This window comes from Lepidochelys olivacea, assembly GCF_965140295.1.
Source record: "Lepidochelys olivacea isolate rLepOli2 genome assembly, chromosome: 4".
Taxonomy (NCBI): domain Eukaryota; kingdom Metazoa; phylum Chordata; order Testudines; family Cheloniidae; genus Lepidochelys; species Lepidochelys olivacea.
Window position 1 is genome coordinate 142,101,811 of NC_140414.1, and position 25,106 is coordinate 142,126,916.

Genomic DNA, 25,106 nt, shown 5'->3' on the forward strand with positions numbered 1-25,106 from the left:
AGTGCTACTTAGTTGATGGTGAATCCCTCCATCATAACAAAAGGCCACGTACAGTTCCAAGCACAGTTCCCATAATCAGGGTAATAACAATTTATTCTTCCTGCCCCAATAACAGAGACACTGGGGATCCCACAGCAGCCAAAGTGACCATTTGGGCAGCTATGGTCTCATTCTAGGCGTGGTGGGTGTGCCTATGCAAATGAGATCGGCCCCTGAAGTTCTTTTCCACAACTTGCCACACCTCACCACCAGATGTCAGGGTGGAGCTCATCCTGACACTGCTTACATCTGGGGTCCATTTTTTAAAATGAACAGTCTATGTATGATTATGTTCTACTCCGTGGGGGGTGGGGGGGGGCCTACCACAGCTCCTCCAGGAACTAAAACCAGAGGGTGGTGATTACGGCAAATCATCCAGGTTGTAAACCCTGCTCCCCCTCTCACCCCTCCTCTGAGAGGTACCGCCTCCTGGAAGGCTCACATATACGAGTTCAAACTGGGTCCTCCAGAGACCAACAGACAAAGATGGAACTTTGGTATAAATAGGTGGAGTTTAAACTGACTCAGGCCCTTATTTCTGATCCAGAAAACAGGACCTTCTGCCCCAAAGGGGGAACCCCAATCCTTAGGGAAGGGTTTGAAGGACTGAGACCTTATTGGCGTTGCGGGGGGGTGCAGTTTGGGGGTGGGGGGTGAGCTCTGGTAAGCTTACAAGCATGCACGTAGGTTCTTTTATTGATTTTTATTTTCTGTGTAATACTTTCACCTTAAGAATAAACGTGTTTGCCTAGAAAGAGCTCTGTGGTAACTGGTAAATGCTGGCAATTACAGCTGTTCAGAGCCTTTGGTGCACAGACACTGGTCTGTTTAGGTAGGCTGGCTTGCTGGGAATATCATGGCATAGGCAGGGAGCTGTGCAGCCTGGAAAACCCCCCTTCAGGATGGAGAGTGTTGCAGGTCTCCACCCACGAGAGGTGACGGCTGGAAGCCTAGGGTGGGTGCATTTTAAGGAGCACAGAGGGTGAATGCAGGTGCAACTACCTGATCTGTGACACTCGGTACCTCAGAAAATTAAGCCCTGGGCTTTGAAAGATGGGCAACCAGCAACCAAAACTTGAGGCCACTTTTAGAAAATTTTGGCCTAAGCAATTTAATCACAAACCAGTGACTCGGGGACATTACCAGGAGGAGAACGCAGGTCTCCAGGCTCCTAGTCCTGAGTGGTAACTGCTAAGCCATGCATCCTAACCTTTGTTTACTCACCAAAGGCATAGGGGTTCTATTTAAAGAGGAGAACTATTGCCTGGGAGAAAAGGCCCAGGAGCCCAGGTGGGGCCATCCTATGTAACATGCCTTTTGTTCCCCATTTAGTGTGTCCGTGCCTCTCAAAGTGGAACATGGAGTGCTGGATTCGCCACACCAGAGCAAACCATAGATACCACTGTGATGGGTTGGACCCCCCTTCCGGGATGCCACCTGATGCATTGGGGTCCCACTACGCACACCTGCTCCACCAGCCTGGGCTCCCTCACCCTGGCCTGCTGCACGCACACACACAGGTAGGGACACACTCAGCTGTAGAATCACACAGAGTCTGCAATCAGCTCTGTGTGCGGAGACTCAGCTTGGGGAATTGCCCAGAGCTCTGGTGCACACGCCTTGTGGAGTGTAAACCCAAAATTATGTTGTCTTGAGCGGTATAGAGATCTATACAGTGTGGACTCATGAAATTCGCTCCCTCCCTCAATGTGGAGGAAGATCTACAACAGCTTTTTGCCCCCCACCCAGTTATGAATTGCAAAAGCTGGGTTTTAGAATAAACAAAAAACAAGTTTATTAACTACAAAACATAAACTTTCAGTGATGATAAGAGATAGCAAACAGAACAAAGCAGATCACTGAGCAAATAAAACAAAACACGCAAACTAAGCTTATTACATTAAAGAAATTGGCTACAGATAGTAATTTCTCACCCTAAATGTTGTTTTATGCAGGTTGCAGAGTTTCTTGAAGGTAAACTGCACTGCTTGCAGCTTAAATCTCCAGGTATACCCTTCACAGGCTGAACTTTCTCGCCTGGACTCAGCCCCTGCCCCCCTCCCCAACTTAGTTCCTTTGTTTCTTCAGGTGTTTTCAGCAGTCTTCCTTCTTGGTCGGGGAGGCAGTGGAGAAGAGCCTAGAAAACTCAGTCCCCAGTTTTAAATAGGATTTGCATATGGCAGGAATCCTTTGTTTCCCAGTTTGACCACTGCCCCCTTCCAGTGGAAAAATACCACAAGCCCAAAATGATGTCCAGTACCAGAAGACAGGATCACCTGACCCTGCAGTATTAAAGCAGCATTCCAGGAAACTTCTCAGGAAGGAGAAAGATTAGTATCTTCAAAGTCCTATTATCCTTCCTAACGGCCCATCCAGGCTGTTTATATACTGTCTGGTGGGCGTTCCCCAGGTGAATACACAGTTGTAATGGTTACATAGTCAATATTTCTAACTTCAGATACAGAAATGATACATGCATACAAATTGGATAATCATAACCTTTCCAATGATACCTCACCTGACGCATCTTGCATAAAATAGATCTTAGTTATGCCATATTCATATTGGCATATTTCTATGAAGAATAGGGGGCGTAATGTCACAACCGAAAATCCAGTATCCTGCCTCTGCCACTGGACAAGACTAGATGTTACAGAGGAAGACATACCCTTTGTACTCCCACAATACCCTTTGAGCATTATGGGGGAAATTCCCTCCTGACCTCTGTATTGATGCCTTGGAGCCTGAGATTTGATGACCCTCATTTTTATAGCTGTAGATGTCGGGCCTGAAGCCAGGAGGACTTTGTGTGAATAAAGTCGACTGCAAAAGGCCCCTTGTTCTTGGTCCACCAGTTATGCAGTGCCCTGCTCCCAGTAAACTTGCCTGGTACTAGGGTTGGGTTGGCAGAGACTTGCCCGATGTTATGGCTATGGTGCTGAAGGCAGGTCAAAGAAGCGGGTCTTGCACTTGGAGTGGAAGGCAGGGAGGTTTGCGCTGGGCATTAGTTCCTGGGGTGTTTTTCCAAAGTCTCTGACAGACCCCTGAGAAAGCTCTGTCTCCTGCACAGAGGAGTGTCACCCTCGCCACAGACAGTCCCACTGCGCCTGAGGAGTGGAGCTGTCGACCACGCTCCTCATGCTGCAGCCTCAGAGGTCTTTTAGGTATGTCTCCCCCTTTGGGTGTTTGGCCCTTTGCTCCTGCTCCAGCCGGAGGTGCGAAATCAAGCTCAGGGATTGCTCCAAAAGCATTGCTGGTGACTAGGAGTCTCTCTGCTCCTGCAGAGGCTGGGTTTATTGGCTCCCATCCTGCGGCAGGGCCTGCTTCTGGATCTCTCATGGTGTGAACTGGTGCCCAAGGATGGAACCCTGATGCTCTGGGACCAGTGTGCCCAGGGGTGGGGGCCACTCACATGACCCCATCACAATGTTAGACACCGGGGTAGCTGTACCAGTGCAAGTCCTGTGTTACACCAGTGCAGCATGTCTACCCTAGGGGTGAAATCTTGGCCCAATTGAAGACAATAGAAGTTTTGCCATGGACTTCAGTGGGACCAGGATTTCACCCTAGGGGTTTGCACTGAGGCAGCTACATCAGTGCAGAACCCTGCCTCCAACTGCTCACCCCATGTAGAAAAGGCCCACTACTTTTCATTCCTACAGCACCTTCCCCTCCATCGATCTCAATGTGCAGATATTACTTAATCCTCACCTTGCCCATGTGAGCTATTTATTTTTTACTGTAGGTTTATGTTAGGCCTCAAGACCTTGATATGCAGGCTAAGGGTTTTATAAGACAACTGAATTATAAATGAGCCTCTGCTAACTCCGTACAACCCCTTGTCCCTGATATGTCTGGAAACTCTGCAGCCTGGTGGTGACCAATCAAGTAAATATTAATTAAGGGCCTGTGAAAACTAAAAATGTCTTGCGGCATCTCTGCAAAGTTATCAGATGAGCTTCGGCAGACCTGCTTGAAGGATGTAGTTCTACAGACAAGGGCCCTCAGCAAAATGAGGCCTACTCAAGGAGGAAATGCTCTTGGGAGATCAGCGCATGGGGCTGGGGAGCAGGAGACTTGGTTCTGTTCCCTGCTCTTTCGCTACCCAAGCTGGCCAGGACATTGCCTTGCTATAGGATCCTTTAATGAGCACATCTGGTCAGGACCTTGCCTTTACATTTGATCCAAAAGACAGCATCTCCAATAGCACAATGCCCAAGGGCCATGCAAAAGGAGGATGCCATCTAAGGTCACCAGTCACACCCTGCTTAGCTTGTGAAATCTGAGGATCTAGATCAGAGCTGTTAAAGTCAAGCTAAACAGGGGGAAACCCCCCTCTATAGTTTAGCGGGAGACTTCTAAAGAAAATCCAGCTTGCTGCCAGTCAATAAGGAGATTGTAATCGGAGACAGTAAAAGAACAGAAATGATATCTCATCTAAAGCATTGAGGTAACATCCATTTTCTGTGGACATGTGTTTGCTGCAGCTGTTCACAAGGTGGGACTTCAAACCCCAACAATTCATCAGCTGGCACTGGAATTAGAACAATGGGAGAGATGCGCATGTTTCTGTGTCAATTGCTGTCATGATGTGTATGCCGTGCAGCAATCACGATCACAAAAGAGAACGTGTGATCTCGTGATTAGTGAACAGGCCAGGAAGGCAGAACTGCAGGGTTCAATTCCCACTCTCTGACCTTGGGCAAGTCACTTAATGGCTATCTGGATCACCTTTTGGCACCCGTTAATAATACCAGTCATGTTTTATATAGGGGGTTAACACTGCTTGCTCACCTCATCAGACTGTTGTGAGGAATCAAGCTTTGTAAAGTGCTGTGAGAACTTCAGATGAAAGGCGCTAAAAGTAAAATGTGGATATAGCAGAGTGGTTAGAAAACATATTAATACTAAAATTCTATTTCTGAACATTACTACTACCCTCGTTGGACAACCGTTTGAGTTATGCTCGAGCTGACAGTTGGAAAGAGTGGCATGTTCACATCAGGTCAACTTCAATGGAGTTGCAACTACTTACACCAGATTGGAATGTGGTCCCAAGAGAGCTACCCTCTGAAGCACGTGTGCCTAATTCCCCACTGATGTTAATAGTTTGGATGAAAGTATATCAAAGGAGTAGACCCCCAGTGACAACTAAGTGTTACATTGGTTTCTAATTGCAAAAATTCTGCATGCAAATTTATGGAAACAGCGATAATGATTTTTCGCATATAGAAACTAGATTTTGTTAATATGCATGTTAGTGCATGCTAATTAGCTCCCTCTGCTGCGCCTTCCATAAGCTTGAGGAAGGCTTATTCAACATGTGTTAAGCAGCTTATCTGGGGTTGTAGCATGTTGGAAAGCAGAAAGAAAAAAGCCAAGTTCCTAAATGCCTCCGACCAGCTCTTTATGAGCAGCGTGAATGGCCTAAGCTAGCGGGTGTTGAGCAGCCCCAGACACTGCCTGCAGCTGGTTATTAGACTGGCTGGAATTGTTGTATGCACTCCCCCCATTTTCTTTGCTTCACACACCTAGGATCGGGGTCATTGCCTCCTGAGGATCCTTTCTTCAACCTGCTCCCCCCTCCCACCTCCAAAATAGTGGATCAGTAACTTTGGATGATTAAAGAGTCATCAAAATACCCAGAGGTAGGTCCACTGCCTCGTGTTTTGTTTAAAAGTAAAAAAAAAAAAAAAAGGGAAGTTTGTTTGTTTTACCATCAGCAAAAGCGTGTTGAGAAATCAGCGGTTTGCTGGGAAGCAATGGATCTTTCTGTAACCTTGCATTTACCCTCTTGCAGATTTCTCCCTGGTGCTTGTCCTCTGTTGCCATAGAGATGCTAGGCAAGAATAGGAGCTATGTCGCTGCCATCTTCTGGGCAAGTGGGGGATTGCCTGGTACTTTGGAAAAGTCCAAAATGTCTGCCACCTGGAGACGTTTAACGCATACACCACAGGCCCATTTCAGATATGCCAGAAGGGTCCATTAGGTCATCTACTTTGACCTCCTGAATAACGCAGACTGTAGAATTTTATCCACTTACTCCACCCATAGCCCCTGATTCCAAACTGAACAACATGTACTCTTGAATATTATTAATTCAAATGGATATTATCCCACAAGCACCCTTAAAAACCACCTTCATTTGTTAAGTGCCTCCCCCACTCGGGCCTGCTTCTTTGTCTCCTCCCCCTGCTAGGTCTCATCTATTTAGATTATAAACTCTTTGGGGCAGGGACTATATGTTTGTACAGCACCTAACACAATAGGGTCCCAATCCTCTTGGCCTCTAGCTACCACTGTATAAATGTTCTATAAGACTAACATTGTGTTCCAAGCTAAGAGACATTCCCGTGCTATTATCATGTATGATTATGTCTAATGGCACCTCCTAAAGTAAATAAAGAGAGACAGCCCCTGCCCTGAGGAACTTACAATCTAAGAGCCTGATCCTGCAAGCACTTAGGCATGTGAAAAATATTCTTTACCCGTTGTTGACTTCAGTGGAACTACTCAGAGGAGAATAGTTACTCAATATGCAAGCGTCTGCAGGAGCGGGCCATTAATTAGACAAGATGTAAGCAGCTGGAAGAGAAGGGAAGGAGATATGATGCATCATCATCAAGATTCTGCAGCTGCCCAGGTCAGAGAGGGTTAGTACAAGGGATAACGTAGTAACAGGGCCAGCCTTATAGGTGGGCCACCCACGGTGCCATGGTCACAACCCCACCCCATACACACAACAAGCCCAAGGCCCCATTAGCCTCCAAACTCTGGGCCCAGCACTGGGAAGGGGCAGGGCTAGGAGCACCCCAGCTGGGGGCTCTTATCGTGTACTGGGCTCCAGCAGCTAGTCCCGGTTGGGTAGGGGAGAGCTGGGACTTCCTCTTCCCCTGCATGGGTCAGACCCACCTCGGGCTGGCTCAGACCCACCTCTGGGAACCTCTCCCAGTTACAGGCAGCTCTTCACCCCTCCCTGCCTCCGTGTCCTGCCCCCATCACTCCCCAGCCACAGGGGGAGGGGTCACTGTACACAGAGCGGCTCCCCATCCGCCCAAGGTGCCATTTTCCCTGCAGCCAGCCCTGTGTAGTAAAGTGGGAGATATTCGCTCTTAAGTAGATGAATGGTTTAATGACTCCTTTTGGATAGTTTCTGTGCCAGACTGGGTCTTACCAGGGAATTTGAAGAATGGGTGAGGGCCTTGGAGATCAGCACAGGAAAGGCCTGTAGGAAGTGACATGGAGGAAATTGTTTGTGGAAGAAGCAGATAAATGAACCATGTGACAGATATTAGTCACATCGATTACTTAATGCACTAAACTAATGGCAGAGAATGAGGTAAGAGGGTTATGAGTAGGGTGACCAGAAGTCCCGATTTTATAGGGACAGTCCTGATTTTTGGGTCTTTTTCTTATATGGGCTCCTATTACCCCCCACTCCCATTCCGATTTTTCACATTTGCTGTCTGGTCACCCTAGTTATGAGGGCAGTGCAAGATTCTGTTTGCAATGGAGTCGAATCAAGCAGGATTTTAGGCTGGTATCATTGGCAGATCAGAGTGGATGGGGGCAACACAAATAAGTTCATCGGGGCAGGTGAGGGGTAAAAGCCAAGATAAACGTTGGAAGTTTTGTAGAAAATGGAGAGCGAATATTATTCCTCAGCACTGCAACCAAGAACTACATCTTCTGACAGGATGCGATCTGTACATGTAAACATGCAGCCTACAGAGGTCCCAGGTCCAGATGCAGCGTTGCCCGGCTGCTTAAATCAAGCTGGAGCACCTCCTGCTCAGAATTGTACCTCCATATTAAAAATGAGAACAGGTATGGCCCACCTTGTACAACTGCGTGGGCTGAGTTTTAAAGTTACATGAACAAAGAATAACTATGAAATGCAGAACCACCAACAGTAATAGACAAAATGACTAACTTTTAATAGGTTTATGCATGGGAATCCCATGTTTGTACATTGAATAATAAGATTCATGTCATATATTCATCACCCTGACTCAAAGAATACATACCATTTTACTGTACAAACACACTTTTAAGCCCCATAACACTGTACCAAATAAACCTAGAAGGAGACAACAGAGTCAGCATTATTAAAAAGTGGCACCATAGGGGTCAGATCTATCGAAATTTTTCTTTCCAAACAAATCCCCGAAGGTACAAAATGTCCAAGGTTCTAAGCAGGAACACATTGAAAACTTTGGCCGAGTCACTGGCTTCAGTTCTTCTTCTCTATATTTTCAAAAGAGTTTATGGAAATGACCATATATATTTAAGTATGCAGCTTATCCAATGACAAAGTTATGTATGTTAACAGCATTGCAACAGAATTCTAGAAACACTGGGCAAGTTCCTCGGGCGCTATAAATCGGTGTTGTTCATTGACTTCAAGAGATCTACACTGGCTGCACAGCACCTGAACAAAACCTGTTGCTTTCGATCTCCCCAACAATCTCAGAAGGATGTAAATCTTTTCCATAGACCATCGCTGACCAGATGCTAAATATGGACGCGAGGCTTTCTAAAATAAAGGCTGCGATGGTTAAGTAGAAACTTTCTCCCAGGGACGTTGCGTAGTGGTGCTTATTTAACAAATTTTTGATGCTAGGTTTCTGGATGATTGTAAAGATCCAAGTACAAAACCCCAGAACTAGTGCACAAAGAATGGCTGTGAAGAGAGAGCAAAGAAAAGAAAAACAGTGACTTTATGGCAGTGATTCGCAACCGAGGATACCTGTCGCGGTACTGCTAGTTCACCAGCCTCCCTCCCTCCCTCCCTCCCGAGTTAGACTCACAGAAGACCAGGGTTGGAAGAGACCTCAGGAGGTCATCTGGTCCCACCCCCTGCTCAAAGCAGGGCCAACACCAACTAAATCATCCCAGCCAAGGCTCTGTCAAGCCAGGCCTTAAAAACTTAAGGATGGAGATTCCACCACCTCCCTAGGGAACCCATTCCAGTGCTTCACCATCCTCCTAGTGAAATAGCGTTTCCTACTATCCAACCTAGACCTCCCCCACTGCAACTTGAGACCATTACTCCTTGTTCTGTCATCTGCCACCACTGAGAACAGCCGAGCTCCATCCTCTTTGGAACGTCCCCTTCAGGTCGTTGAAGCCCCCGAGTGCCAACTCCCAAAGCAACATCACACTGCCTGCTTCTCATTCAGTTCTGTCCTCCAAAGCAGCACATGTGGAGTAGCCCAAGCTACAGTGCAGATCAGGGAGCGTACGGGTGGTTAAGGATTGTTTGGTTATGTAGCCTCTCCATTCTCCAACTCAATGGAGAGCGGGGTTGGGCTAGGATTGTGATAATCCTCCATTTGAAGAGGACAGAGCTTTCCTCCTTTTTGGAAGAGGCTTAATTGGGCTGGACCTGGTAGGGAGTGAGGGACCTGCAGGACTGAGAGGATTTGGGAGCTGGAAGTGTATGATCAGTTTGTTTCTGTTTGCAGACGTGAGCCTCCCCCGTTACCCCAGTTCCAGGTTAGGATAAGAGCATGATGAGCCTGGTCACTTTGCTAGTACATTTTACAATGCCTGGCAAGATTTTCACTCTGAAGCCATTAGGCACAAACATGCTAGAGGACAAGATGAACGCAGCTCCTGGCTTTTACCTTGTAGCTCCTTTATGTGAGCAATACCAGCACAAAGAGAACTAGTCTTTGAGACCTGGGAGCAGAGGGGATTTTCAAAAGGTATTTATGAGTTAGGCACCTTGATCAGTTCGGCATATATACTTCTTTATGCAAAGAATGTTATGCCCCACCCAGTCCCCTGACAGACAGGTGGGAGAGAGACAGACAAAGAGAACAAACCCTGACCTGCACCCTCATAGCTATTAACAGGCAGAACTAGGACCCCTGTGTGTTGTGCTGAAGGTGACCACAGCTCCTGGGTCCTTTCAGTGAGTCATTGACCAGACAACGGGGGTCAGCCAGGCTGCCACTTCCCCCGCCATGGGGCACTGCCTAGTAGCTCTCCTATGAAAAGACTGTATCCGAGATCAATTTCTTCACCAAGAGTGTGACCCAGAAATGCAGCTTCAGGGGAGTCTACAAAACTGCCCACTTCCTCTTTGTTCTGGGTGCTGTGGATGGCACACGTATCAACATGAGGACCACAGGACAGCAAGCTGTTGATGCAATGGCCATCTGTAATGTAAGGATGTGCTTTCCAGGTGCCCAGTTTAAAAATATTCTGTAGGTAACCATCCCAAGAACATTGCTATGATTTATTATTATTGTTGTTATTAATAATAAAATACATAATAATAATAAACACAAATGCGGCTATTTCATCAACCAAACTGCGTCCATCGCCGTCTGTCTAGGTACTTTATGATCTCCATTGATATAGCGTCAGAGTGCCTCACATACAGGTTTGATGGAAAAAATTTGGACAATAGGGTTTCATCCAAATTGAAATTTTCTGCTGGAAATGATCGATTGCACCAAAAATGTCTGTCAGGGAAAGTCAAAATGAAATGTTTCACTTCTGGTTGAGTCAACGTTAATTTCTGCATGAGGTGTTGTAGCTGTGTTGGTCCCAATTGCTGGGTCTGCCTGAGCCACGATGGTGCCTCATGAGTGTTGGAGTTTTGAGTCCCTAATGCCTCCATTCTCCCCTGTGGGCCCAGCTCCCGGCCTGGACTACATTTCCCATGATGCACTGAGATCTCTGGCTGTCACTGAGACCCCCCCCAGTGTATTGTAAGAGTACCATGATACACGGTAGTGGCTCATCCACAGGTAGAGACCACAATGCATCACAAGAGATGTCCTCAGGCCAGAAAACAGGGCCAATAAGGGAAAATGGGGGCGTGAGGAACCTGGAACTCCAATGGGGCAGCCACAGAGAGTTACGTCAGCCTGACCTGAAACAAAACATTTCATACTGCAGGTCAGAAATTCTATTTTTTCTTTAAATCAGCTCTGGTCACAAACTTTAATGAGTTTATCCTCATAATACCGCTGTGAGGTAGGGAAGAGCAAAGGGCAATTATGTGACTTGCCTAAATTTGTACAATAATCCTGGGAACTGAACCTCAACCACTTGAGTCTCAAACAAGTACCTTCACCACAAAACCATCCTTTTTTCCTCCGACTAAAGAATCTAACAGGATATCGATGGAAGCTTTAATTTAATAGAACTCTCTCATACACTTGCAACGACCTGGAACCCATCTTGCCTAGGGGTGTTTGAAGAAATGAGACACAGCCTTCTATAAAACACACCTCTATTTACACTCCAGATTTCGCAGTACCAGGCGTCTCTCTACAACTGTATTCGCTCCTGCCATGATACTGTGCCAGTTACATGGGCCACAAGAGGATTCTTTTTCTTCTGTTGCAGGACTACATTCTGAGATCAGTTTCTGCTTAAGAGCAGTTTCCTTAAAAGGGCATGGTCAAAACAAAAAAAACTTCATCATAAGCTATTAAAACTGAAAATGAACAATGGCTGATTTATAGATGCATCGATTTTAAGGCCATCAGGGACCACTGTGATCAGCTAGTTGCTTTTCATGCTGGCTGTTTACTTATTGCATTTGATTCCTTTGGGACGACGACTTTTTAATATGAACGTTTTTATAGAAATCCATTAGAAGCAGCATTCCAAAACAATAGAGGAACCAGCACAACTCAACTGGCCCAGGAGTGAGCAACCTGTGTGTGTTACCAGGCTGGTAAATTTCACTTTTGAATCTAGTGGCGTTCACCTTCTGGTTCTCCTGCAGTAGCCCAATGCTGCTGCTGTTTAGGATTTCAAGCCTGCTGAGGAAAACTTATATGTATTCAAAATGAAGGAACATTTTGTAAAAAAATCAAACAGGAAAACTCTTGTATTCGTATTAAGTTTTACAAAAACCCAATATACTTTCTTAAGACAGAACATTTGGTGGTTTAAATTAAGTTGAAAGTACCTCTTTAATGTAGGTTACTGTTCAACTAACAAAGTTACCTGACAAAATATGTAGGACTGTTGCAATGATTAGACGTGCCACTCCTAGCTTCTTTATCTCTATGAAGTCAAGGAAGAAAGCAATGAAGCCAGCCAACACACTCAGGAAACAAGAACCCATCATCAAATCCGCGAAGACCCACTGATCCGTAGACAGGAGAACAATTTCTTCAATCAAAACAAGAAAAGCAGAATGAATACAGGACAACATGAAATTAAATTGAATGAATAAGTACAAGACAACAGTGCCTGGAAAGAGTTAAGAGAACTCTTCCTGTATCCCGGGCCCTTTCCACATGCTGTGCAGCCATTGGCCATCAACATTGTTGAAACTAATGGACTTCTATAGCCAGTAGATTCAGGCTGACGACACCATATATTGAGCATATAGATCTGCGGCAGGATGCACCTAGAACATTCAGTGACGAACTCATTATCTCTCTGAGTTGTATCTATCTCTTGCCTTGTATTTAGATTGTAAGACCTTCAGGGCAGGGGCTCTCTCTTTTTTATATATGTACAGTACAATGGGGTTCTGGCCTCTCTGCACTATCATGATACAAATAATAATATGAACAAGAGAGAGTTGAGTCCTGACACTTCTATCTTCAGAATCCCTCCAGGCTAGAAAGAATATCCTTCCCATTCTTCCTTCTCTGGATTGGGGGTGAAAGTCCTCCTGTTGCATCCCATCTAAGCAGATGTCATAAGCATGGGTGCTACCCCTGTTCAGCCTGGTGAGCAGAGGGAATAAGAAAGCCAGAATGGAACGCCTGGTAACCCAAGTTATTCAAACTGGCTCTGGCATTTTCAACTCTCTAGCCCACTAACACTACATGGTTAACAACTCACCAAGGCCCTGATTCAGCAAAGAACTTAAAGCATGTTCTCAAGTCCATCCTTCTTTAGCAAAGACTTAAGTACATGCTTAAGTCCCATTGAATAATAATAAATAATGCCTAGCTCCTTTATAGTGCTTCTCAGCAGCAGACCTTAAAGTACTTTACAAAAGGGGTAACCATCATCCCATTTTACAAATGAGGAAAGTGAAGCAGGGAACAACAATGTTGTTTGCCTAAGGTCACCCAACTGGCTGGTGGCAATGCCAAGAAGTCAGTGGGAAATCAGATTTGTGGTGGCAAGGCAAATTTGGGGCTCTGTGAATAGTTCAATTGTGTTTGTGTTTATGATTTATGGCTGGGGACCCTAGAGCCTGGGATACGCACTACAGATTTCCATTGATCTAAAGCCAATGGAAAGACTTCAAAAGGGGCTTAACAGACCTTTAAAAAAAAAAAAAGATAGACATATAAAGTTACAAACCCCTGGACTCTCTGGGGAGAATGGGAGATGATCCATTGCAACTTATATCCATAGAGACCAGCCAAAAGACCACCAGATTTTGTAAATTTGAGAGCAGCACTCAGAGAGAGTCAATATGGATTCAAGAAAAGATATAAGAGAGCTGTTCTGTTAGAAGAACAAGTGGGTGAGTATCGTATCAAAGAGGAAAAAGAAAAGGAGTACTTGTGGCATCTTAGAGGCAAACCAATTTATTTGAGCATAAGCTTTTGTGAGCTACAGCTCACTTCATCTGTAGCTCACGAAAGCTTATGCTCAAATAAATTGGTTAGTCTCTAAGGTGCCACAAGTACTCCTTTTCTTTTTGCGAATACAGACTAACACGGCTGTTACTCTGAAACGTATCAAAGAGGATACGCCTATAGGTATCAGTTGAAACAACTGCCCTAGTTTTCATTCTTAAGCGATCCAACACACCTTGCTAGACATTAACATGAGCTTGGCCTGTGCTCCACGTAGAGGGGATAAAATGTCAGAGCCACTGTTACAAGACAGTGGGTCCTGATTTCATCTCTGAAAACTTGCATTCAGATCCTGTTTTATGAAGACAGGAGAGAAAACGTACTTGGTAATTTTAGACACACAGGGGCTTGGGCATTGATTGGCGGAGCTGTGTGACTGTGAGATATTCACCACAGAGACAGAGGCACGGAGAAGACAATAAGGAACACACCACACACACGGAAGCACTGGCAGCATAGAACAAAGGACTGGAAGGGACTCGAGAGGTCTTCTAATCCAGTCCCCCGCACTCAAGGCGGGACTAAGTATTCTCTAGACCATCCCTGACAGGTGTTTGTCTAACCCGCTCTTAAAAATCTCCAATGATGGAGATTCCACAACTTCCCTAGGCAATTTATTCCAGTGCTTAACCACCCTGACAGTTAGGAAGTTTTTCCTAATGTCCAACCTAAACTGCCTTTGCTGCAGTTTAAGCCCGTTGCTTCTTGTCCTATCCTTTGATGTTAAGGAGAACAACTTTTCTCCCTCCTCCTTGTAACAACCTTTTATGCACTTGAAAACTTATGTTCTATGATAAATGAAGGGGCTGGGGGTATCTACCTTTTATGGACACCCAGCCAGCCAGTTAGCTACAAAATCCCTTTTATTAGCTGTCCTCTACTTGTTTTACCTGTAAAGGGTTAAAAAGTCTGACTGCATGCATAGGTAAAAGGAAGTGAGTGGGCACCTGGCCAAAAGAGCCAATGGGAAGGCTAGAACTTTTTAAAATTGAAACAGGACTCCCCTTTTGTCTGTCTGTTGTTCTCCGGAGAGACAGAGCAGCAATGCTGTAAGAAGCTTTGAGCCAGGTATGAAAAATCATCAGATCATACTGTGAGGGGGTTGGGATTCACCACCGTGGCACCTCCTGCTGGTGACTCCGGGAATTAGCTCAGTCCACGTGGAACGCCCTTCACCGGTGGTGTCCCATCAGTCTCTCGCCCTCTGTTGGTGTCTGGACCCGCGTTGCTCTGCTCGGCGGTGTCCTCTTCAGGACACTGCCCTGCGGCAGTGCCCCTTAGTCCATGCTCACCCCCTTCTGGGGGGCGAGGGTGGGGGAAGACTAACAGAAGACTCCTGGTTCACCCCTGCCGCAGTGGCCAACCACACCCCAAAGTCTAAACCCTTCCCTCAGGAGTCTGGTGCCGTCCTTTATGGTCACTTCCCACAGCCACGTGCAAGATAAGGGGGAAGGGGACCCAGGCCAGCCCACTACTCTGGGTCCCGACCCAGGGACCCTCTAGCAACAGCTTCTCTGCCTTCCTTCTCTCCCCTCTTCTGTCTGTTCTCCCTGGGTCACTTCCCCTCTGACCCCTTTGCACCCTCTAGGCCCTTCTGGTCAGGGCCTGCAGCCTGGCAGGTAACAGGCTGGAGCTTTCCTATGCTCCCCTGAGTCTGCCCAACACTGCGCTGTCCTAAGTGCTGGTCTCCTTGCTCAGGAGACTGACCTCCCCTGCTGGAGGCCTGGGAGAGACTACCTGCTCCTCTCAAGGGCAGCTTTTATATAGGGCTGAGCCCGGCCCTGATAGGCCACCTCTTGCCCAACCCTGATTGGCTGCCACTTTGCGCAGCCTCTCTAGCCTGTCTTTGCCCACTCTCACAGGAAAGGTGGGGCACTCGTTTGAGAAACTACTCATTTGAAAGCCCAGATATGTAAGTAGATCAGAAAATGTCTAGAAAGATGCAATTAGGTTTATCTCTTTTATTTCTTTATGGCTTGTGGGCTCCTCTGTGCTAACCCCAGGTGCTTTTGTTTTGCTTGTAACCTTTAAGCTGGACCTCAAGATAGTTTTTTTGACGCTTAATCCTTGTAAGTGGTTCTTTTTAAAATCTAGCAATAAGTCTGAGTTTTTAGATGTATTTCCTTTATTTTTGTTTTTAATAAAAATTAACCTTTTTTAAGAACACAATTGGATTTCTGTGTCCTAAGAGGTTTGTGCACATGTTGTTTGTTTAGCTGGTGGCAACAGCTGATTTCCTTGGTTTTTCTCTCTCAGCTGTTCCCTGGAGGGGGGATGAAAGGGCTTGAGGGTACCCCACAGGAAGGAATTCCCAAGTGCACCTTCTTGGTTTCTAAAAGAGGTTTTTTGCACTTGGGTGGTGGGAGCATCTACCTATCTAAGGTCAGAGAAAAGCTGTAACCTTGGGAGTTTAATATAAGCCTGGAGTGGCCAGTATTAATTTTTAAAATCCTTGCGGGCCCCTATCTTCTGCACTCAAAGTGCTAGAGTGGGGAAATCAGCCTTGACATGTCCCCCCTCCGTCTTCTCTTCTCCAGACTAAACAAACCCAATTTTTTAAATCTTCCCTCAACGGTCACGTTTTCTAGACCTTTAATAATTTTTGTTTCTCTTCGCCGGACTTCCTCCAATTTGCCCACATCTTTCCTGAAATGTAGCACAATACTCCAGCTGAAACCTAATCAGCACAGTGTAGAGCAGAATTACTTCTCATGGCTTGCTTACAACCCTCCTGCTAATACATCCCAGAATTATGTTTGCTTTTTTTGCAATAGTGTTACACTGTTGACTTGTATTTAGCTTGTGATCCACTATGACCCCCAGATCCCTTTCCAGAGTACCCCTTCCTAGGCAGTCATTTTCCACTTTGTATGGTGGAACTGATTGTTCCTTCCTATGTGGAGTACTTTGCATTTGTCCTTATTGAATTTCATCCTAATTACTTCAGACCATTTCTCCAGTTTCTTCAGCATGACCCTGACAAAAAGCTGAGATAGCTTTTGGGCTAAGTGCTGGCTTGAGAGGAGCTTGGAATTGTGAGCAAAGAAATAGGCTCCTGTGTTTGATTCCTGCTGTGTTCATTGAAACACAACTTTGCTGCACATTCTTTGTAAATGAACAGGTCTGCATCAAATAAATGATCTATTATCAATTTCTCCTCCTACAGAAACAACCCTCAGAACCCTGAATATTGGCTAGCCATTTAGTGCGGCCAGCAGATGTTTAATATTCACGGCTACTTTCCAGGTATGTTTCTCTACATGGGACTAGACACAATAGACATTGGAAGGAACTTTTGGGTCTCAGTAGGTACATCAGCCACAAATAATGTTGCTGTGGAGACTTTCTATAGAAATGATTTTTAACCAGTCTATGCTTTGGTTGTCTGTCATCTTTATATCTTGTCTAGGATCAGTCTAGAAAAGCATGCCAATGTGACAAAGAGGCCTTCAGTGTCTCAGCAGAGGCCTCACAGCCTACTGGTGCAGTCACTAATAACATGGGTGAGTATTTTGTTTAAAAAAAAAAATCTTCCTGGTGACAAACTAAAGTCCCATTTAATAAATTGCACATTCAGCTTCCTGACCTTACTAGGAAACTCTCTGGAAAACTGGTATGTCCCTCCTCAGCCTTCTCTTCTCCGGACTAAACAAGCCCAGTTTTTTCAATCTTTCCTCATGTTTTCTAGACCGTTCATCCTTTTTGTTGTTTTCCTCAAAACTTTCTCCCATTTCTCCATATCTTTCCTGAAATGTGGTGTGCAGAACTGCTCACAGTACTCCATTCATAGACTCACAGAAGATTAGGGTTGGAAGAGACCTCAGGAGGTCTTCTAGTCCAACCCCCTGCTCAAAGCAGGATCAACCCCAACTAAATCATCCCAGCCAGGGCTATGTCAAGCAGGGCCTTAAAAACCTCTAAGGGTACAGATTCTACCACCTCCCTAGGTAACCCCTTCCAGTGCTTCACCACCCTCCTAGTGAAATAGTTTTTCCTAATATCCAACCTAGACCTCCTCCACTGTAACTTGAGACCATTGCTCCTTGTTCTGTCATCTGCCACCGAGAACAGCCGACCTCCATCCTCTTTGGAACCCCCCTTCAGGTAGTTGAAGGCTGCTATTAAATCCCCCCTCACTCTTCTCTTCTGCAGACTAAATAAACCCAGTTCCCTCTCCTCATAAAATCATGTATCCCAGCCCCCTAATCATTTTCATTGCCCTCCACTGGACTCTCTCCAATTTGTCCACATCCTTTCTGTAGTGGGGGGCTCAAAACTGGATGCAGTACTCCAGATATAGCCTCACCAGTGCCGAATAGATGGGAATAATCACTTTCCTCAGTCTGCTGGCAACACTCCTACTAATGCAGCCCAATATGCTGTTAGCCTTCTTGGCAACAAGGGCATACTGTTGACTCTCATCCAGCTTCTCGTTCACTATAATCCCCAGGTCCTTTTCTGCAGAACTGCTGCTTAGCCAGTTGGTCCCCAGCCTGTAGCAGTGCATGGGATTCTTCTGTCCTTAGTGCAGATTCTGCACTTGTCCTTGTTGAACCTCATCAAATTTCTTTTGGCCCAATCCTCCAATTTATCTAGGTCACTCTGAACCCTATCCCTACCCTCCAGCGTATCTACCTCTCCCCACAGCTTAGTGTTATCCGCAAACTTGCTAAGGGTGCAATCCATCCCATCATCCAGATCATTAATAAAGATGTTGAACAAAACCGGACCCAGGACTGACCCCTGGGGCACTCTGCTTGATACCGGCTGCCAGCTAGACATCGAGCCATTGATCACTACCCGTTGAGCCCAACTATCTAGGTAGCTTTCTATCCACCTTATAGTCCATTCATCCAATCCATATTTCTTTAACTTGCTGGCAAGAATACTGTGGGAGACCGTATCAAAAAGTAACCCATACACCTCCTGGGTGGGGTGCTCTGTCCCATCTAATGGCACCAAGACCACATAGAGAGAGAATGATTAATGAGCCTGCTCTACAGTCTTAGCTAATAGCTATATGGCTTGAGGCTCATGCACTAAGCTCCAGAGGTCCCAGGTTTGATCCCTCCCGATGATGACTGGGGTCTGTCAGTGTTACAAAAATCTTTGCTAAAGTCAAGGTATATCACGTCCACTGCTTTCTCCATATCCACAGAGCCAGTTATCTCATCATAGAAGGCAATCAGGTTGGTCTTGCATGACTTGCCCTTGGTGAATCCATGTTGACTGTTCCTGATCACCTTCCTCTCCAAGTGCTTCAAAATGGATTCCTTGAGGACCTGCACCATGATTTTTTCAGGGACAGAGGTGAGGCTGACTGGTCTGTAGTTCCCCGGATTCTCCTTCTTTCCTTTTTTAAAGATGAGTACTACATTTGCCTTTTTCCAATTGCCTAGGACCTCCCCCAATCGCCAAGAGTTTTCAAAGATAATAGGCATTTGAGGGCTTTTCAGCACAGAATAGAGTATTTAATCCTGCTGAGGGAAGATTAAATATATCAAGACCATCCCTGACAAGTGTTTATTTAACCTGTTCTTAAAAATCTCCAATCACCAGGATTTCAGATCCACAGCCAGCAGCAGCCTGTTCCAGTGCTAATAGTTGAAAGTTTTTCCTAATATCTAACCTAAATATCCCTTTCTGCAAACTAAGTCGATTGCTTATGGTCCTACCCTCAGTGGACATGGAGAACAGTTGATCATAGTCCTTTTTTTAAAGCTACCTTTCACATATTTGAAGACTGTTTTCATCTTCCTCCACACCTTCTCTTCTGTACACTAAATTAAACATGCCCCGTTCTTTCAGTCGTTCTCATAGGCTTTGAAATCTCTTATTTTTGTTGCTCTCCTCTGAAATCTCACCAGTTTGTTCACAGTCTTCCAGATGAGGCCTCACCAGTGCAGGATACAGCAGAACAATTACCTCCCCTATCTTACATACACGGTCCTGTTAATATATCCCAGAATGACATTTGCCTTCTTCACAACAGCAATACACTGTTGGCTCATATTCAATTTGTGATCCACTGTAAGCACTCAAATACTTTTCTGCAATGCTGCTTCCAAGATACTTATTCCCCACTTTGTATTTGTGCATTTGCTTTTTCCTTCCTAAGTGTAGTACTTTGCATTTATTTTTATTGAATTTCATCTTACTGATTTCAGACCAATTCTCCAATTTATCAAGATCATTCGGAATTCTAATCCTGTCCTCCAAACTAGTGCTTGGGGTGTGCTATAGACCGCCGGGATCTAATTTGGATATGGATAGAGCTCTTTTTAATGTTTTTAATAAAGTAAATACTAATGGAAACTGTGTGATCATGGGAGACTTTAACTTCCCAGATATAGACTGGAGGACGAGTGCTAGTAATAATAATAGGGCTCAGATTTTCCTAGATGCGATAGCTGATGGATTTCTTCAGCAAGTAGTTGCTGAACCGACTAGAGGGGATGCCATTTTAGATTTGGTCTTGGTGAGTAATGAGGACCTCATAGAGGAAATGGTTGTAGGGGATAATCTTGGCTCAAGTGATCATGAGCTAATTCAGTTCAAACTGAATGGAAGGATTAACAAAAATAAATCTGCAACTAGGGTTTTTGATTTCAAAAGGGCTGACTTTCAAAAATTAAGGAAATTAGTTAGGGAAGTGGATTGGACTGAAGAATTTATGGGTTTAAAGGTAGAGGAGGCCTGGGATTATTTTAAATTAAAGCTGCAGAAGCTATCGGAAGCCTGCATCCCAAGAAAGGGGAAAAAATTCATAGGCAGGAGTTGTAGACCAAGCTGGATGAGCAAGCATCTTAGAGAGGTAATTAAGAAAAAGCAGAAAGCATATAGGGAGTGGAAGAAGGGAGGGATCAGTAAGGAAAGCTACCTTATTGAGGTCAGAATATGTAGGGATAAAGTGAGACAGGCTAAAAGTCAAGTAGAGTTGGACCTTGCAAAGGGAATTAAAACCAATAGTAAAAGGTTCTATAGTCATATAAATAGGAAGAAAACAAAGAAAGAAGAAGTGGGACCGCTAAAAACTGAGGATGGAGTGGAGGTCAAGGATAATCTAGGCATGGCCCAATATCTAAACAAATACTTTGCCTCAGTCTTTAATAAGACTAAAGAGGATCTTAGGGATAATGGTAGCATGATAAATGGGAATGAGGATATGGAGGTAGACATCACCATATCTGAGGTAGAAGCGAAACTCAAACAGCTTAATGGGACTAAATCGGGGGGCCCAGATAATCTTCATCCAAGAATATTAAAAGAATTGGCACAAGAAATTGCAAGCCCATTAGCAAGAATTTTTAATGAATCTGTAAACTCAGGGGTTGTACCGTATGATTGGAGAATTGCTAACATAGTTCCTATTTTTAAGAAAGGGAAAAAAAGTGATCCAAGTAATTATAGGCCTGTTAGTTTGACATCTGTAGTATGCAAGGTCTTGGAAAAAATTTTGAAGGAGAAGGTAGTTAAGGACATTGAAGTCAATGGTAAATGGGACAAAATACAACATGGTTTTACAAAAGGTAGATCGTGCCAAACCAACCTGATCTCCTTCTTTGAGAGAGTAACAGATTTTTTAGATAAAGGAAACGCAGTGGATCTAATTTACTTAGATTTTAGTAAGGCGTTTGATACTGTGCCACATGGGGAATTATTAGTTAAATTGGATAAGATGGGCATCAATAGGAAAATTGAAAGGTGGATAGGGAATTGGTTAAAGGGGAGACTACAACAGGTCCTACTGAAAGGTGAACTGTCAAGTTGGAGGGAGGTTACCAGTGGAGTTCCTCAAGGATCAGTTTTGGGACCAATCTTATTTAATCTTTTTATTACTGACCTGGGCACAAAAAGTGGGAGTGTGCTAATAAAGTTTGCAGATGATACAAAGCTGGGAGGTATTGCTAATTTAGAGAAGGACAGGGATACCCTACAGGAGGATCTGGATGACCTTGTAAACTGGAGTAATAGGAATAGGATGAAATTTAATAGTGAGAAGTGTAAGGTCATGCATTTAGGGATTAATAGCAAGAATTTTAGTTATAAGCTAGGGACGCATCAACTAGAAGTAACGGAGGAGGAAAAGGACCTTGGAGTATTGGTTGATCATAGGATGACTATGAGCTGCCAATGTGATATGGCTGTGAAAAAAGCTAATGTCGTCTTGGGATGCATCAGGAGAGGTATTTCCAGTAGGGATAAGGAGGTTTTAGTACCGTTATATAAGGCACTGGTGAGACCTCACCTGGAATACTGTGTGCAGTTCTGGTCTCCCATGTTTAAGAAGGATGAATTCAAACTGGAACAGGTACAGAGAAGGGCTACTAGGATGATCCAAGGAATGGAAAACCTGTCTTATGAAAGGAGACTCAGGGAGCTTGGCTTGTTTAGCCTAACTAAAAGAAGGTTGAGGGGAGATATGATTGCTCTCTATAAATATATCAGAGGGATAAATACCAGAGAGGGAGAGGAATTATTTAAACTCAGTACCAATGTGGACACAAGAACAAATGGATATAAACTGGCCACTAGGAAATTTAGATTAGAAATTAGACGAAGGTTTCTAACCATCAGAGGAGTGAAGTTTTGGAATAGCCTTCCGAGGGAAGTAGTGGGGGCAAAAGATCTATCTTGCTTTAAGATTAAACTCGATAAGTTTATGGAGGAGATGGTATGATGGGATAACATGGTTTTGGTAATTAAATATTCATGGTAAATAGGCCCAATGGCCTGTGATGGGTTTTTAGATGGGGTAAGATCCAAGTTACCCGGGAAAGAATTTTCTGTAGTATCTGGCTGATGAATCTTGCCCATATGCTCAGGGTTTAGCTGATCGCCATATTTGGGGTCGGGAAGGAATTTTCCTCCAGGGCAGATTGGAAGGCCCTGGAGGTTTTTCGCCTTCCTCTGTAGCATGGGGCACGGGTCACTTGCTGGAGGATTCTCTGCTCCTTGAGGTCTTCAAACTACAATTTGAGGACTTCAATAGCACAGATATAGGTGTGAGGTCTTTTTTAGGAGTGGTGGGTGAAATTCTGTGGCCTGCATTGTGCAGGAGGTCAGACTAGATGATCATAATGGTCCCTTCTGGCCTAAATATCTATGAATCTATGAAACTGCTTGCCAGTGTGGGGTCATCTGCAGTTTTTATGACCATATTCTCCACTCCACCATCCAAGTTGTTTGTGAAAATATTGACAAGTACTGGACCCTGGACAGGCCCCCATCAGGCCCTGTAGCGGGGTGGTCACCCCGCTCCGGCCCCGAAGGGGTTAAAGCAGCCCTGGAAAGGGCTGTGGCAGAGAAAAGCTGGGCTGATGGGGAAAGCAGCCACAGCTGTAGCCAGGGCAATCAGGGCCCAGCTGGCTCTTGTAAGAGGGCAGCGGGCCAGAAGGACTCAGACAGTCTCTCTCTGGCTCTAGAGGAAAGGACCTGGCTGCCTGGGAAGCTGAGGAGGGTACCTAGGGTAGAGCAATGCTGGGGAAGGGCAGAGGGAGCTAGGGAGCTGCAGCCTAGCAAAGCCGCAGGCTGAGTTAAGGTCTCACAAAGGGTATTGGGGCTGCAGAGGGGCAGCCCACGATAGGCAGAGGCAGCAGGTCCAAACCCTTGCCAATGATGAGCGGTCTTGACAGACTGCAGTCTGCCCCAGTGAGCAGGGGCTAGATGGTGGCTGGCAGTAGCCACCGAGGGGAGGTGGGGATGGGGGTTCCCCTGAGTGGGGAGACCCAGATTGGGGGTTGCTGCGGTGGGCAGAACCCCTGGGTAAAGGGCACCGGGAGGGACATGGGGGCCAGCGGCAGGTGAGACATCAGCCGGCAAAGGGCGCTCCAGGGCTGGAAAGAGCGAATTCCCTGGACAAACCAGCAGGAGGCGCCATGCTGGTGAGTTGTCGGCCCGTCACAGACCCCTACGTGATGTGCCCTCTCAGTTTCACAGTAAACCATTCATATACTGAATATGGTCTTTTAACCAGTTGTGCACCCAACTTATAGTAATTTCATCTAGAGCCTATTTCCCTACTTTGCTTATGAAAATGTTGGGTTGCATCAGAAGCCTTACTACAGTCCCTTTCCCCTGTAGGCCAGGTACCCTGTCAAGGAAAGAAATGAGATGGGTGTGGCATGGTCTGTTCTTGGCAAATCCATATTGGCTGTTACTTATTCTCCTGATGCATTGGGCACCCCATGGGATGGATCCAGTCTGGCAAACACTCTGCCCCATAACAGGGCAGCCATCTCACAAGAGTTCAAGTACCCTGCACCTTCTGGAAAGGACCAGCTGAAAGGACAGAGACCATCCCTGAACAAACCCACCCAAGGGAGCCCTGCCCAGACCACCCTTCCCCCTCTCAAAGACTACGGTTCACCCCTCTGCACCCCCGAACAACTCACTGGAGGCAGGCAAGCTCCCCCACTGCCCCTCCCTCTCCCCACTGTGAAATCCAGCCTACTCCTGGGATCACCAAATAGAGTGTCTCTCCTCCCCCGCCCCAGCGTATGATCCTCCGTGCCAGACCCCTCCCCCTCCCAGCCGCCAGGCCTCTCTTTTTTCCTTCTCCCCAGGGTTGCCTACCTCTTACCCTTTAAACCCCCGACCCCTTATCCCTCTTCCCACCTGTGCACCCCGATCCCGCCTCCCTAGGGCCGCCTCACCTGCGTACTGAGTTTCATTCAGCCACTGCCGGGATTGGAGGCGGACCGGCACCCCAAAGACATAGGTGACAGCCCAGTACTCTGACCTCAGCTGATGAAAGGACATGTCGGTCTCCAGCGTGATCCAGGCCAGGTTGGAGATGGCGATGCACACGCCTGCCATGCCCAGGCACTGACAGACGGCTGCGGCCAGGCTCTGCTGCGTGGCCATCGACAGCTGCCACAGCTGCTCATGGACGGAGCGGGCTGGCAGGTGGCCCCTGGCCAACAGTCCCGAGTCGTCGCTGACGGCCGGCGAACACCCCTCCATTGCCACCCGCCGCCAGGGGGAGCCGGTCCCTGGCCGGTTTACAAAGCAAGGCTGGCTACATTCTGCCCCCAACCGTCTGTGTCACTCCCTTCCGCAGCAGGCCCCGCCCCTTCCGCCCACCAATGGCGGAGGCTGCCGGGGCTTTAGCCCCGCCCCTCGCAGCCCCGCCCTCTAGGCCTGCTAGCACCAGTCAGAGGCTACCCCGCTGCCCCAGTCCTTATAGCAACTGTTACCAGCCAGTCCCGCGGGCCTGGCCCCTGCCTGCTCCTTATTAATGATCCCACAGCAGTGCCCCAGCCAGGCTGGAGACCACCGTGTGCTAGGGGCTGTACAGACACATGGCAAAAGACGGTCCCGGCCCCCAAGAGCTTACCGTCCTGTTTGAGTCGAGATGCCACATGGGGGCGTCACAAACCAAGAGGGCGGATGAGGGTAACAGGGCTAGGGGTGTGGGCTAGCTACGTGCACAGCCAGGCGGCCAGGCCTCCTGGGGTATATCTACACTGTACCAAATACCACCCC

At 46.3% G+C, this 25,106-nt stretch overlaps 1 protein-coding gene across 1 annotated transcript; it reads right to left on the reverse strand.

Moving 5' to 3' along the window:
• Positions 1 to 8,008: 8,008 nt before the first annotated feature.
• On the reverse strand, positions 8,009 to 24,653 carry LOC311519985 (uncharacterized protein). Its single transcript, XM_084627133.1, has 3 exons — positions 24,275 to 24,653; positions 12,016 to 12,183; positions 8,009 to 8,722 (listed from the first exon to the last, which is right to left on the reverse strand). The coding sequence occupies exons 1-3, from the start codon at positions 24,582 to 24,584 to the stop codon at positions 8,451 to 8,453; spliced, it is 750 nt and encodes a 249-aa protein (XP_084483259.1). The 5' UTR covers positions 24,585 to 24,653; the 3' UTR covers positions 8,009 to 8,450.
• Positions 24,654 to 25,106: the final 453 nt, after the last annotated feature.

Coding starts and splice junctions, on each gene's coding strand:
- LOC311519985 (XM_084627133.1), bottom strand. CDS start 24,584: ATGGAGGGGTGTTCGCCGGCCGTCAGCGACGACTCGGGACTGTTGGCC. Junction 12,184..24,274: donor GAATGAAACTCAGTACGCAG/GTGAGGCGGCCC, acceptor TTTTGATTGAAG/AAATTGTTCTCCTGTCTACG. Junction 8,723..12,015: donor AGTCCTACATATTTTGTCAG/GTAACTTTGTTA, acceptor CTCTCTTCACAG/CCATTCTTTGTGCACTAGTT.